The sequence below is a fragment of the Rhinopithecus bieti genome, unplaced genomic scaffold (assembly GCF_001698545.2).
Source record: "Rhinopithecus bieti isolate Rb0 unplaced genomic scaffold, ASM169854v2 scaffold_63316, whole genome shotgun sequence".
Lineage (NCBI taxonomy): Eukaryota > Metazoa > Chordata > Mammalia > Primates > Cercopithecidae > Rhinopithecus > Rhinopithecus bieti.
The window spans coordinates 908,177-923,306 of record NW_016824497.1 but is presented as its reverse complement, the minus strand read 5'-3'; the positions used below and the strand labels follow the sequence as shown (position 1 = coordinate 923,306).

The 15,130-nt window shown below is 38.8% G+C and overlaps 1 protein-coding gene across 12 annotated transcripts in view; it reads left to right on the top strand.

Annotated features, from left to right (window-relative positions):
• The first annotated feature begins 441 nt into the window (after positions 1 to 441).
• DYNC1I2 (dynein cytoplasmic 1 intermediate chain 2) overlaps positions 442 to 15,130 on the top strand; it is a 62,442-nt gene continuing 47,753 nt past the window's right edge. For 2 of the 12 annotated variants that reach the window (XM_017862352.1, XM_017862349.1), the window contains exons 1-3: positions 442 to 660; positions 3,165 to 3,281; positions 5,779 to 5,896. In XM_017862352.1, coding sequence (XP_017717841.1) covers positions 3,174 to 3,281; positions 5,779 to 5,896 — 226 coding nt within the window. In that variant the 5' untranslated portion in view covers positions 442 to 660; positions 3,165 to 3,173. Of the gene's footprint in view, positions 661 to 704; positions 907 to 1,187; positions 1,275 to 3,164; positions 3,282 to 5,778; positions 5,897 to 15,130 lie in introns of those variants that run through there. The other 10 variants (XM_017862354.1, XM_017862345.1, XM_017862351.1 and 7 more) reach the window with 7 other exon arrangements.

Here is a 15,130-nt window from a genome sequence, read left to right as displayed (position 1 = left end):
TCCTAAAATTCTTTGAGAGAAAACCAAAATGCTACCACACTGCAACAAAATACTGAAGAATTATTTGCTATGTCGGTTGACATATTTTTATTTAGATTTTGTCTAAGGCGCCACATGAAGCCTCTATAAGACATTTTTTCCCTAAAACTTACATACGTATGTACATATATATATGTTTTACATCCTAAAAAGTCTACTTCGTGTCTTCACCAAATGTGCAGCAGTGTGATTCACAGGTTCACCACTGGAAAATAGCCCTTCTTAAAATTCCGCCAATGTTGGGTCAAAGATCTTACACTACAGCACATACTACACTGTGAGCACGGATCAACAGACCAGAATATAGAGAAGCTTCTCGACGGAAGAAGGCCTTGGAGTTGGAAACCTAAAGGAGGGGATACACTACATGTCCCAGCACACCTTGCAACGCCCAGCGACCGCAATTCCCAGAATGCACTGCTCGTCGCACGCAGATTTTCCTTGTTGCCGGGGCTTGTAGTTCTTCCCGGTCGTGTCAGTTTGTAAGGCAAGGGCGGTAGTTGGATTCCTGGCCCGAGGATATTAGGCGTAGTTTTCCAGTTTTTGGCAAAGCGGAAATACTTAAGGCCCCTGGGTTTGCTGGGTTCTTTGTTTTATCTACCGGCTTCTGCTTTACGACAGGTAAGTCACGGAGGAGCTATCATTCCTCGTAGCAGGGCCCCACCTTTTATTTCTGGGAGCGACCTCGTTCTGGTGAGTGTATTTGTCCCTAAGCTCTCGCCGTAGCAGCCGCCGCCCATCCCTCTTTGTGTGCTCTGGAAAGCTGCGGAGCTGGTGGTGGCTACAGTTGGTTTTGGGGGCTTAGGCGAGAGACGTTACCGGGAAGTTGCAGACGGGAGGATTCTTCGTCATCCAGTCACCTGGCAGGTGGGTTGACTGTTGTTCCCTCAAGGCCTCCCCGCCTGTGTTCCACGTCGCAATTCGAAGGGCGGCTTGGCAGTTCCTGCTGACAGCCCCGCCCGGCCCGGCTTTGGGGAGGAAAGGCGGGGAGACCCGGGTGCGGTGACTCCGGGCGGCGCGGCGAGAGGCGTCCACTCTTTTCCCTTCTCGACCCTCCAGAGGCGGCCTAGGGAGCCTTGAGGCTTGTCCGGCGCCCACTGGCTTCTCCTGGACTCCCTGTCCTGGACCGCGCCCTCCTGGCGGTGACCCCAGGGGAGAAAGTGATTCCTTTTCGCCTTGCCCCATTTTACAAATTAAGGCCATCTCTACTTGCCTTGATAGTGTCTCCCCACACCGTAAGTGTGATGGAAAGTCCCCGAACACGGAGGTTCTAGCACAAAACTCTAGAGTCTCTCTTCTCTTGAGTTTTAAGAACGTGAACATGTCAGTCATGGAGGAAGACTCTGGCTTCTGTAAGGATGAGAGGAGTGGTCAGCTATAATTCAGCTGGTCAAGATTTTGTTGTTGGGCTTTAACTAAAAATGCGCTTGTTTTAATATCAGTTAGTGTTGGTATATCTATTTTACAGTTGACGTTGAACAAAGCATAATATGCCTAGCATAGCATACAGTTAGGTATGGAAGTTCTCTTCACCAGCCGTTTGGATGGAGCTGTTTAGAGGTGTAGAAAGGGTGGAATAAGAAACACTGTCTCTTGTTTTTAGTTTGTTCAAACAAATATTGTGTATATATTTCAGGGTCTGCCATGTCAACTTTTCATCCTTTTCGTATGCTTGAAAATTGTCAGTTCGCTTGCCAGTCTTAATGGAGTTTAGTAGCTGAAATTTACTTTATCCATTTGTTGGTGGGTGAATTTCTCCTCTTGACTGACTTACCTTTATTCAGATTTAACAATTGTGCTTTTTAAGAGATTTCCCCTAACCTCTGAGAATACAAAACTGTCAGAGGTTATTCTCCTCGTTTTCTTGATCTAAAGCATTTAATACTTCACTTGTACAGAGACATTGAAAGAGATTGATCATTAGGCAATAAGTCAATCCTGTGGAAAAGGTAACGAGTTCCTGGCTCCTGCCTTATGCTCAGCTGCTAGGCTACTTTAAGAAAAAAAATCCTAATTCATTGTTTCTTCCTAAAACTCAAGCTGAAGTAGTGTTTAGGCAATTGGTTTTTGAAGCTCAGTTTGTAATTCTGTCTACCGTATCTATTATTGATTAGCCATTGTCAATTGTAATGTTAAGATCCTTCTGCCGGCTGTTGTGAAGACGACAAAAATAACTAAAAAACAGTCCCTGATTTCAAGTACGTTACAATCTAATAGGGAACATTTCAGGTATGTCCACAAATAATTGTACTAAAAGTGCCATCACAAGATATAGGTAAGGTGTTGTTGTGGAGAAATACAAAGTCATTTGATTTGATAGCTAATGATGGTAACTCCGGCATTTTGCTTGTCTTTAGTATTACTACAGCACTTTTAGAACTTACAGAAATTTTCAGTTTGACTTCCTATTGTTTTTTATCAAGTTTCTGTGAATGCAGTAGAATTGGTAATAGTTTTGATCCCTGTCATATAGCTTAAGAGCTTCTAACTGCCAAACGTTGTCCTCTGTTTTAAGAGCCAGTTTTGACCTTTATCTTGGGTATCTACTATATTGTCATCAAAAAGTTTGAGACATTGTGTATGCAAACATTAAAGTGCTTACTATGGGCTAGCTACTATGCTCTGCTCTAGGTAATGTTATATATATTTGTTTATACATTTTTTAAGTCTTAGTAATAATATATATGCTTCCTTTATTTTATTTTTTAAAAGTTTATTTTTTAGAGACACTCTGCTGCCTAAGCTGGAGTGCTTTGGCATGATCACGGCTCACTGCAGCCTGGACTTCCTGGGCTCCAGCAATCCTTCCAAGTAGTTGGGACTACAGGCACATGCCACTATGCCCCCCTAATTTTCATTTTCTTGCCTTTTTTTTTTTTTTTCTGTAGAGATGGGGTCTTGCTGTGTTGCCCAGGCTGGTCTCAAACTCATGGCCTGAAAGCAGTCCTCCCACTTTAGCCTCCCAAAGTAAGCTACTGCCCAGCCCCATTATTTTAAAAGTAAGATTTTTGTGCTCTTTTGAGATAGCATTGAACTATATGGCCTTTTGGGACAGTTCTCTTCTTGGAACACTAGTTTTTTCAACTGTACTGCTTTTACTAATGTAACGATTACATGTTTCTAAGGTCACAAACATGTCAGACAAAAGTGAATTAAAGGCTGAGTTGGAACGTAAGAAGCAGCGACTGGCCCAAATCAGAGAGGAAAAGAAGAGAAAAGAAGAAGAAAGGAAAAAAAAAGAAGTATGTTTCATTTTTTTCTTAAATAAACAACATAAAGTAATTGTGTTTTATTTCACATATTTATATATTTACATATAGATTGGTGCAAAAGTAATTGTGGTTAAAAGTAATGGCAAAACTGCAGTTATTTTGCACAAACCTAGTAATTTCAGGATACTTAAAAATCTAGCAGTTCTGACTGCAGACATAGCACTATAAGTGAATCTTGAAAGAAGCAAGATATGTGAAAATGACAAAACTGATAAAATATGATTTTTAAAAACAATTTCATATAGATTGATGCATTTCTGAAATTTGATTTATAAAAGTTCAGTTTACATATTTAGTCTTCTGGGAATATATTTATTATAAAGTAAGGTGCATCTGTATTTTTTTTTGTTTTGGGGTTTTTTTTTTTTTTTTTGAGACAGTGTCTCACTGTGTCACTCAGACTGGAGTGCAGTGGTGTGATCACAACTCACTGCAGCCTCAATCTCCCCTGACTCAGGTAATCCTTCCACTTCAGCCTCTGGAGTAGCTGGGACTACAGGCACATGTCACTATGCTAGGCTAATTTTTGTATTTTTTGTAGAGACAGGGTTTTGCCATGTTACCCAGGCTGGTCTCCAACCGCTGAGCTCAAACAGTCCTCCTGCCTCAGCCTCCCAAAGTGTTAGGATTACAGGCGTGAGCCACCACACTCAGCCAAGAGGTCTATATTATAATAGCTCATAAATATGGTATATATATATCATAACTTAGTTTGGACTTTGAATTTATCTGAATATTTTGCTAGTCTGAACTGCTAATTTGTAAGAATGGATAATATTAATGGCAAATAAAATATACATAATAGATGATTTAATTGACCAAGGGACTTGTTCTTATCTCTTATGGGTTAGTCATTGAAATATTTTTACCGAGTAGTAGGTATGATGGTACCATAAAGGTGGACCAGGTACTTCTTTTGATTTTTTGTATCAGAAATACGCATCATGTTATATACAGCAAATGTACATTGACCCTGAGCTGGAGACATTTTACTTGTTCCTGCATTGAAATACACTTTTATCCCTGTGGAAACTCTTTAAACATATCTGTGTACTTTTACTGCAGACATGTTTTAAATAGCTAGTGTAAGGTACTTTTTCCTGTGTGTCTTTAGGACCAAGTTTTTATATATGGTAGCGTAAATAATAGCCAAGACTGCCAGAACTATCTCTTGGGGACTAAGAGAAAAATAAGTAGTAGAAAAGTTGAAGGTACAATTTATGTGCAGCTTTACTATGATGCTGTAAAGGCCTGTAATTGTAGAATTTGCTAGATTATTCTGCACCTTTCTGTGATACATTATAAGAGGGTTGGATCTTTACATTAGCTATTAGATTAAGAGCTGACTGGTAGAAGCATGATTCAGGTTGGCAGAGCTATTCCAAAAAAATGTTTATAGCCCTAAACATTTCTGTGCTGAGAGCAGATTTCATTTTTGTTTTCTAAAGATGGCCATAACTGGCAAAAGTGGCTTCTAAGGCATATCTATTGCATGATTTATACCTAATTTAAAGTTTATAAATCTATTGAGTCACACAGACCAATGGTAAAAAACAAAGTTTATAAAAATGTTATAAGAGATAACACAATGGTATTAAACTGTGAGTCTATTAATATATTTTTATCAACAGTGAAGCATCAGCTTGATACTACAACCTGTTTCGTTATTTTGATTAATTTTTCTGATGACTTTTAAGTCAAAATGGTATAGAATGTTATGGCTAACGAAATTCACTCCAGACAATATCTGAGTAATAGTTGTCTAGTTGGCATAGGGATTTGAGATTTACATAAAAAAAACTTTTCCTTGGAAAGCTTACTTGAGATGTCTTGGATGATCTGAGAGTATTGAGGTTTATTTCGTTTAACCAGAAGATTGTGCTAAAACTATAAATGGCTGAGATAAAAGCTGGCAAAAATTTTCATAACAAAATGTTTTGTGCTATGCAAAAGTAAGTTTGATTTTACAAAACCCAATCCCAAATAAAATGAAGACATTATACAGAAGTCTGTGATACTGTTTTTCAACAAATATTGTCATTTACTTATAATTTATTACCTCTTAAATAATTGCACTTTAATTTTTTCATTGTATGTGATATTGTGTCTAACCTTTTGTGCCACTTGGGGAAAATTGTCTATTATTCCTGACCATAGACAGCAATTTCATACTGTAGATAATTTGAAGTTGACTGTACTTCTTGAGTGTATCTGTTAAGAGAATTTTTGTGGAAACTCCTTGATTACATATAAAATAGAGCAGTTTAGTACATATCATTTGGAGGTTATTTACTAGAACTCTGTTGAGAATGATTTTCATTTAATGACTATAAAAAAAACTTAACCTGTACTCAAAACTAAGTTCATGCCTTAAAAGTGTACGGTGTTAGCATATTTTTTAAAACATTTTTGCAAATAAATGTTTCATACTGTATGTAAACATAAGTTTTTAACCTAAAAATTTTAGACTGATCAGAAGAAGGAAGCTGTTGCTCCTGTGCAAGAAGAATCAGATCTTGAAAAAAAAAGAAGAGAAGCTGAAGCATTGCTTCAAAGCATGGGGCTAACTCCAGAATCCCCCATTGGTAAGGTTAAGAATATATCCATTTATAAGAGATAGGCATAGATTCTGTTCAGCTCAGACATAGCTGAGTGGGTTGACTTGATATATTTTACATATTTTCCTTGTGTCTCTAAAATTATTAATCTTATAATTTATTTGGAATTGTCTTTTTTCCAGATATGCCAGTACATGGTTTTTTTATTTGTTCAAAAGAGCTGCAAGAGTAATTATTAACATATACTGAACTACCAATTGACTTCTCTTATTAAATCAGTAATTTATTTCAACAAACATTTGTTAAGCAAGTTTTGTGTGCCATACTGTGTTAAGCTCAAAGATAACTGGGATTCCTGATCTGAACTCTATATTCCTTTCTGGAGATTAGAGAGAGATACAATCAAAATTACATTGTTAGTATGCAAAATATATTAATATTCAAAGGTATAGGATTGGAAGGATAAGCTTATAGCCTTCTGCTGTCAATGCTAATAAGGGAGATAATTTTGGTAGCTTATTTTGGCAGTGATTTGACTTAATCTTACTATTTTTCTGGGTTATTAATTTTGATAACTGTACTAGACTAAAAAAGCTGAAATAGTAGAGGTACACAGGACAATCTAGTTACATATCAGGAATAAATGCTTACTTAAAATGATTCTGTGCTGGGTGCTGTTAATAGTATTTTAGTTTAACATGGCCTTTATCCTTTAGAGACCTAACATTTTAGTGCTAGTTTGTGGGCTAATTTTATCTAGTCCAGGGGACAAATACTGGAGATTGTAAATGCTCTATGCTTGTTGTGAAACTACAACATAACTGTCCTTAGAGCTGATATTTCTAAAAGGTTTCAAGGTGAAAAGGCTGGCTACTCTTACGGTCAGCTTAATTATTTCTTTCAGCTCCTTTTCTTTTCTTGTAGAATTTGAAGACTGAAGTATATTAATTTTATGTATTTATTCAATAAGCTTATGTTGAATATGGAATTTTAAAAGTAAATGAATCAGAACACTTTTTTCTTGTAACTAAACCAAGTTGCTTGTTAGCCTTTGTTTGAGTTACCTTTTTTTCTGTGCATTGGCTTTAGTTTTTCTCCTATAGGATTTTTTTTTCTTTTATGTTCTTCTTAAGACTTTAGTTTCACTGAACTCACTTGTTCATATTTCTTTTTTTCTTTCTTTTTTTTTTTTTTTTTTTTTTTGAGACTGAGTCCCACTCTCTCTCCCGGGCTGGAGTGCAGTGGCACAATCTCAGCTCACTGTAACCGCTTCCTCCTGAGTTCAAGCAGTTCTTCTGCCTCAGCCTCCTGAGTAGCTGGGACTATAGGCTTACGCCACCATGCCTGGCTAATTTTTGTACTTTTAGTAGAGACAGGGTTTCACCATATTGGCCAGGCTGGTCTCAAACTCCTGGCCTCATGATCTGCCCACCCCCAAAGTGTTCATATTTCCTAATTTATGGCTGGGTTAGTTCTTTGTGTTGCTATGAAGGAATACTGAGGTTGGTTAACTTATAAAGAAAAGAGGTGGCCGGGTGGGGTGGCTCACGCCTGTAATCCCAGCACTTTGGGAGGCTGACGTGGGCAGATCACCTGAGGTCGGGAGTTTGAGACTAGCCTGAGCAACACGGAGAAACCCCATCTCTACTAAAAATACAAAATTAGCCGGGCTTGGTGGCGCATGCCTATAATCCCAGCTACTCGGGAGGCTGAGGCAGGAGAATTGCTTGAACCCGGGAGGCAGAGGTTGTGGTAAGCAGAGATCTGGCCATTGTACTCCAGCTTGGGCAACAGGAGTGAAACACTGTCTCAAAACAAAAGAAAAGAGGATTAATTGGCTCATGGTTCTGCAAGCTTTATAGGAAGCATGGTGCTGACTTATTCTGGTGAGGCCTCAGGAAGCTTCCAATCGTGGCAGAAGGCAAAGGGGTGTCAGCATGTCTCATGCAGTGAGCAAGAGCAGGAAGTGGGGGAAGGTGCCACACAGTTTTAAACAAAACCATGAGGGGTCCGCCCCCATGACCCAAACAACTCCCAGTAGACCCTGCTTCCAACACTGGGGATTATATCTCAACAAGAGATTTGGAGGGGATGTCCAAACTGTATCAATGGTCCAGCTCCATCATTAATTCTTGAAAGACCATTCTTTAGGGTTTGTGTATGTGTCCCTCATTTCTCATATCTAATTCCATTCTCATTCCCACTAATGCATTAAGTGCCCGCTTTTGCAGTTTTTTTTGTTTGTTTTTCGTTTTTTGTTTTGTTTTTTGAGATGGAGTCTTGCCCTGTTGCCCAGACTGGAGCGCAATGGCATGATCTCAGTTCACTGCAACCTTCACCTCCCGGGTTCAAGCGATTCTCCTGCCTCAGCCTCCCAAGTAGCTGGGATTACAGGCGCATGCCACCACACCTGGCTGATTTTTTGTGTCTTTAGTATAGACGGGCTTTCACCATGTTGGCCAGGCTGGTCTCGAATTCCTGACCTCGTGATCCGCCCTCTTCGGCCTCCCAATATGCTTGGATTACAGGCGTTAGTCACCATGCCCGGCCCACTTTTGAATTTTTAACATACATCCTTCAGATTATCCTCTGTTTTTTGAGATTTCACATATCTGTGTATACATACTTTATATACATAAATGGCATAGTGCTGTATGTCTTTTGTTTATTCCATGTTGCTATATACAAATTTAGTTATTTATTTCTAATATACTCTATCCTATTATGTACCACATTTTACTTATCCATTCCCCCAGTGCTATGCACTCAATTTCCTTTTGTCTCTTTACTTTACCATCATAAACAACACTGCAAAAAATATATATTTTTTCCCTTGAGGACTGTGGAATACTTTCTCTGTATGCCCAAGAATTGACTTGCTGTGTTATTGTATATAAGACTTAGCTTAATTAGGTTCTGCATATCACTCTCCAGAATGGCTACAAAGTTTACCCTCCCACTACCAGTGCCTGAAAAAGTAACTGCTTTACCATATTCACGTCATGACCGGATGTTATCCAGCTCTCTAATTTTTGCTAACTTGATGAATATAAAGTGGTACATCGAAATGTTTTAATATACATTTATCTGATTACAGTGAGGTTGACCACCTCTTTATATATCTTTTAACCATTCAAGTTTTCCCTTCTGTGAATTGTATATTCATATCCTTCTCCCCATTTACTACGATTGAGGTTCTTTATCTTCTGATTTGTAGGCATTCTTTGTGTATTTTGTATATTTTAGGGAGGACTTTTGTCCGTTTTAGTCTTTTAAAAAACCCTTCTCCTAATCTGTTACCTGTTAACTGTTTATAGTATTCCTCATTGAACAGAATCCTTTATTTTGATATGGTCAAATCCTTCATTTTGATATGGTCAAATCTAGCAATTATAGTCTAAGTATTCCTAATTCAAAAATTCAGCATTCAGAATGCCCCAAAATCTGAAACATTTTAAGTACCAACATGACACTCAAAAGAAATACTGATTAGAGAATTTCAGATTTCAGATTTTTAAGTTAGGATACTGAACTGCTAGGTATAAGGCAAATATTGCAAAATCCAAAATAATCTATCACCTTTGGTCCCAAGCGTTTTGGATAAGGGATACTCAACCTGTATGACCCTTTTTTGTGTGCTTTTGGTCTTTTTAAAAAGAAATCCTTTCCTATGTTGTGGATGCAAATATATTTTCTGTGTTTTCATATTAATTTTATAGTTGTACCCTTCACATGTAGATATTTGGGTTATATTTTTTTAAATATGAGGTAGGGATCCAACCTAATTTTTCTCTGTATAGTTAGCTAATTTTCTCAATGCCATTTATTAGTCTATCTTTCCCGCCCCACTGAAGTCTGATGCCAACTTTGTCATACAGTAAATTCCCATATATTTATGGGCATTTCTGGGCTCTATTTTCACTATGAATCTATTTGTTTGATTCTACACAACCCAGTTTTAATTACTGTAACTTTGTGTTATATTCTAATATCTGGTATAGAAAATCACCCCCTGTGTTCCTTTTACAGAATAGTCCTAGGTTCACAAACATTTTTCTTCCCCTCAAGAAATTTGGTTTGTTTCCCTCTAGAGTGTTGCTGTACCATACATACATTGCATTGCTATATGTTTTTATTTTTTGAATTTTTATTACTATTTTTTGAGACAAGGTCTTGCTCTGTCACCTAGGCTGGAATGCAATGGTGCAACCATGTCTTGCTATAGCCTCAACCTCCCAGGCTCAAGCGATCCTCTCACCTCAGTCTCCTAAGTAGCTGGGACCATAGGTGCACACCACCATGCCCAACTAATTTTTTTTTTTTTTGTAGAGATGGGGTCTCACTGTGCTGCCAGGGCTGGCCTTGAACTCCTGGGCTCAAGCGATCATTCTGCCTTGGCCTCCCAAGGTGCTGGGATTACAGGCATGAGCCACTATACCCTTCCTAATTTTAAAAAATCTAGAATATTCTCCACACACATACTACTTTTTGCCTCATGATATCTACTTGTTGAAGAGGGTGGGCCAATTGGTTTGTAGACTGTCTCCCCTCCTGGGTTTGTCTGATGGCATTCTCACATTTAGCTTTTATCCCTTATATTTCCTTTGAACTGGAAGTTAGATTAAAAAGCTTGATTTTGATCTAATTCGAACTGTGCGTGGTGGTTCACACCTGTCATCCCATTGCTTTGGGAGGCTGAGGTGGGTGGATCGCTTAAGCCCAGGAGTTCAAGACCAGCGTGGGCAATATGGCAAGACCCTGTCTCTACAAAAAAAAAAAAATTAGCCAGGCGTGATAGCAGGCACCTATAGTCCCAGCTACTGTGGAGGTTGAGGTGGGAGGATCAATTGAGTTTGCAAGGTTGAGGTGCTGTCCGTGATCGCACTACTCAACTCCAGCCTGGGAGACACAGCAAGACCCTATCTCAAAAAAAAAGAAAAGAAAATAAGCTTGATTCACTTTAGGCTGAACTTTTTTGGCAAGAAAATCTCATAAGTGATGTTGTGTCCTTCATATTGTATCACATCAGTAGCACATCTCTCTGGCTATTGAGCGATGCTAAGCTTGATTATTGGGTTACAATTGTGATAAGCTGATCTCACCATCATAATTACCCCCTTGTGACTAATAGGTAATATCTGAGGGTGATACTTGGGCACTATGTGACTATTCATTTCTTTATCAGCCTTTTATCTGATGGTATTAATACTCATTGACGATCCTCATCTAAGTTATTGAATTAGGAGTTGCAACATTGTTTTTGTAATTCTGCCATTCTTTCTGCATTTATTGGCTAAAGCTCTTCTGTAAAGGGGAGCGATTCCTCAATAACTAGGGCTTTTTGGTTACCCTAAATGGTAGAAAAGCAAGAGACATGTTTACTTTTTTGCTTTAGTTACTAATAGTCACCTCCAGGCATGGCAGATGAGTTTCGCATGTATTTTATCTTTTTTATTTATTTTTTTGAGACAGAGTTTCACTTTGTCACCCATGCTGGAGTGCAGTGGTGTGGTTTTGGCTCCCTGCAACCTCCGCCTCCCAGGCTTAAGCAATTCTCCCACCTCAACCACCCGAGTAGCTGGGACTACAGGAACGTGCTGCCACCACATCCAGCTAATTTTTGTATTTTTAGTAGAAACAGGGTCTCACAGGCCAGGCGCGGTGGCTCACGCCTGTAATCCCAGCCCTTTGGGAGGCCGAGGCAGGTGGATCACGAGGTCAAGAGATCGAGACCATCCTGGCTAATGGTGAAACCCGTCTCTACTAAAACTATAAAAAATTAGCTGGGCATGGTGGCGGGCACCTGTAGTCCCAGCTACTCAGGAGGCTGAGGCAGAAGAATGGTGTGAACCCGGGAGGCGGAGCTTGCAGCGAGCAGAGATGGCACCACTGCACTCCAGCCTGAGCCACAGAGCGAGACTCCGTCTCGAGAAAAAAAAGAAAAAAGTTTAGCTAATACTTTATTGAGGGTTTTTTGTATATGTACTAATGAATGTAATTTGCCTTTGATTTTCTTGTACTGTCCATGTTCATTTTTCGTCATGGTTATGGTTTTAAAATAAATTGGTCAGTTTTTGCTTTTGCTATTTTGTAGAATAATTTATAAAAGATGCCTGTTTCTTAAAAACTCGATAGATTTCCATTGTAGAACTGCCTTGGATTATGACTTTTTTCTGCAGAGAGTAGAGAGCAGGGGTTATTCATTTGGAGTGTGTGTGTGTGTGTGTGTGTGTGTGTGTGTGTGTGTGCATGCGGCGGGGGGGGTGCAGTTTAGAGACAGGGTCTCAGTCTGTGGCCCAGACTGGAGTGCAGTGGTGTGATCTCAACTCACTGTAGCTTCAAACTCGTGGGCTCAAGTCCTTCTCCTGCCTAACCTCCTAAGTAGCTGGGACTACAGGCAGGTATCACCATGCCTGGCTAGTTTTAAAAAAATTTTTTGTAGAGATGGGGTCTCGCTATGTTACCCAGGCTGGTTTCAAACTCCTGGCCTCAAGTGATCCTCCTGCCTTGGCCTCCCTAACTGCTCAAGTTTTTTAAATAGTTATAGTCTCTTCAGATTTTCTATTTCTTCTTATATCTGTTTTTTCTCCCCAAAATAACAATAAACATTTATTATCTCTCATAGTTTCTGCTGGTCAAGAATTTGGTAGCAGCTTAGCTAGGTAGTTCTGGCCTAGGTTTTCTCATTGGGTCAAAGTCAATATTTCAGTTAGAGCTTTAGTGATCTCAAGTCTTGACGGAGGCTCGAGAACTTGCTTTCATGGTGGTTCATTCACATGGCTGGCAAGTTGGTGTTGGTTGCTAGTGGGACAGCTGAGTTCCCATCCTTGTGGGCCACTCCACAGATCTACTGGAGTATCCTTGTAGCATGTTAGCTGGGTTCTCCCAGAGTGAACAGTCCAAGAGAAAAAGAGAGTCAGAAGAAAACTGTCCTTTTTATGACTCAGATTTGGAAGTCACAAAGCATCACCTTTGCCACATTCTGTCCATTAGAAGAGAAACACTAAGTCCAGCCCACATTCACAGAGAATTTACCCATAAATCAAAGTCACAAATTTTTGAGGGATTTTCTGAGAAATTTCAACATTTTAAAAAATTGTAGCCTTATAGGTGATGAAAGGCATTTTCATAGAGTTTTAAGCAGGGTAGTGTCTTAGATGGGTCATTAAACCAAACTACTGTAGAGACTAAAGACTGACTTGTTTAATCGTAGCTATAACCAGCTTTCAATTATCCTACTTTGTTTGTTTTTTTGAGACGGAGTCTTGCTCTGTCACCCAGGCTGAAGTGCAGTGGTGTGATCTTGGCTCACTGCAAGCTCCGCCTCCTGGGTTCACGCCATTCTCCTGCCTCAGCCACCCAAGTAGCTGGGACTACAGGTGCCCGCCACCACGCCTGGCTAATTTTTTGTATTTTTAGTAGAGATGGGGTTTCACTGTGTTAGCCAGGATGGTCTCGATCTCCTGACCGCTTACCTCGACCTCTCAAAGTGCTGGGATTATAGGCGTGAGCCACCGTGCCTAGCCAATTATCCTAGTTTTATAGCCTCTCTTAGGTGACTCTGATTTTTGAGAGTTGACTCTTAGAAAAGTTGGTTAAGATAAAAAATATGTCTTGATAAACCATTTGTAGCCAATAACAAACTGATTTTATCTTAATCGATTAGAACTCAAAAAAAAAGCTTTTTGCTGGGAGTAAATATTGTAGTATTAGTATTTTATTTTTATATTTATCTTGAATGGGCGTGTTTAGACTATAAACTTTAGGAGATATCATTCCCGTGCTATTTTTCTTTTTTTTGGAGACGGAGTCTTGCTCTGTCTCCCAGGCTGGAGTGCAATGGTGCAATCTCCGTCTCCCAGGTTCAAATGATTCCCCTGCCTCAGCCACCTGAGTAGCTGGGATTACAGGCATCTTTCACCAAGCCCAGCTAATTTTTGTATTTTGGGTAGAGACGGGGTTTCACCATGTTGGCCAGGCTAGTCTCGAACTCCTGACCTCAAGTGATCTGCCCACCTGGTCCTCCCAAAGTGCTGGGATTACAGGCGTGAACCACTTCGCCCAGCCCCTTGTTTCTTTATGCCAACTTTTTTTTTTTTTGTTTATGAGTGTAGATATGAGAGAGAAAGGGAGAAGGAAGAAAGATATCACTAAACTTCATACTGTTAGTTTAATGTTATTACTAAATTAAGCCATGGAGAGATAATTTAGTAAGTAGCTACTTTTAAAATAAAATGTCCTTAGTGAACATGATTGGCTATAGAAAGGTTTTGAAGAACATTTTATATGTGATTTAAACTTAGTTGAATATTTGGATTAGTTGCAGGACAGTGGGGAAGGTAGCATATTTTATTTCCAGTCATTTTATAAGTAGATTATTAATAAAATTTATTTTTTTGCAGAATGTATTTTCTGGCATAATTTTCAACCAAGGTTTTTCTCAGTGGGGCGGAATAGTATCTTCCTCTTGATTAAATATTAGCTTATCTATTGTGAACTATTTAACTTCAGAGTTTTTAGCTGTCAGTAATTAAGAGAGGAGACTCAATTCTGGTGAGGATACAACATTGTAGGGAGCAGTAAATAAATATGCTTTGAAAAACAATCCAAATGTCATTGCTTTAATTTATTTAGCTTATGATATCGATTTGAACTTTTCAATAATGTGAAGGCATGTGAGATTGTGTTTATCAAAGCAGCTTGAGCTGATTAACAATCGAATTACCAGTTTCCTCAAATAGCTATAAACAGAGTGTTGACTGTTCCTTCCCAGAAAAGGTTAACACTGTGTTTAGATTTAAGAGTTTAAGTTTCCAAGTTAGATCTACAGACATCTTTCCCTTTCTTTGAGGTTCTTATTTCTAAACGATTTTTCCCTTTCTTGTTGGCAGATTTACCATTATAATGGAATCTGTGAAGGGTTAAAGGCTTTCTGAAGATCTCATTACCTTTAGAAAATTAGGCTAAGTGCATGTCATAGTCCTTAAAACATATGCCTACAAGTCCAGTACTTATTTATAATTTGGCCTGAAAAATACAGGATACAGATGAAGGCAATGGCTTTCAAACCTTTTTTGATGGTAAACTACAGTAAAAAATCTATTTTGTATCATGACTCAGGATGGATACTTGTTGTTCTTTTGAATGTAGAATGTACTCCTTGAGTATTTATTAAATATTTTTAAATCATAGTAGTATAAAAACACTGGGTTAATTTTTTAAAAAATCAATCTCTTGTTTTCCTAAAGTGGATTTTTTTTT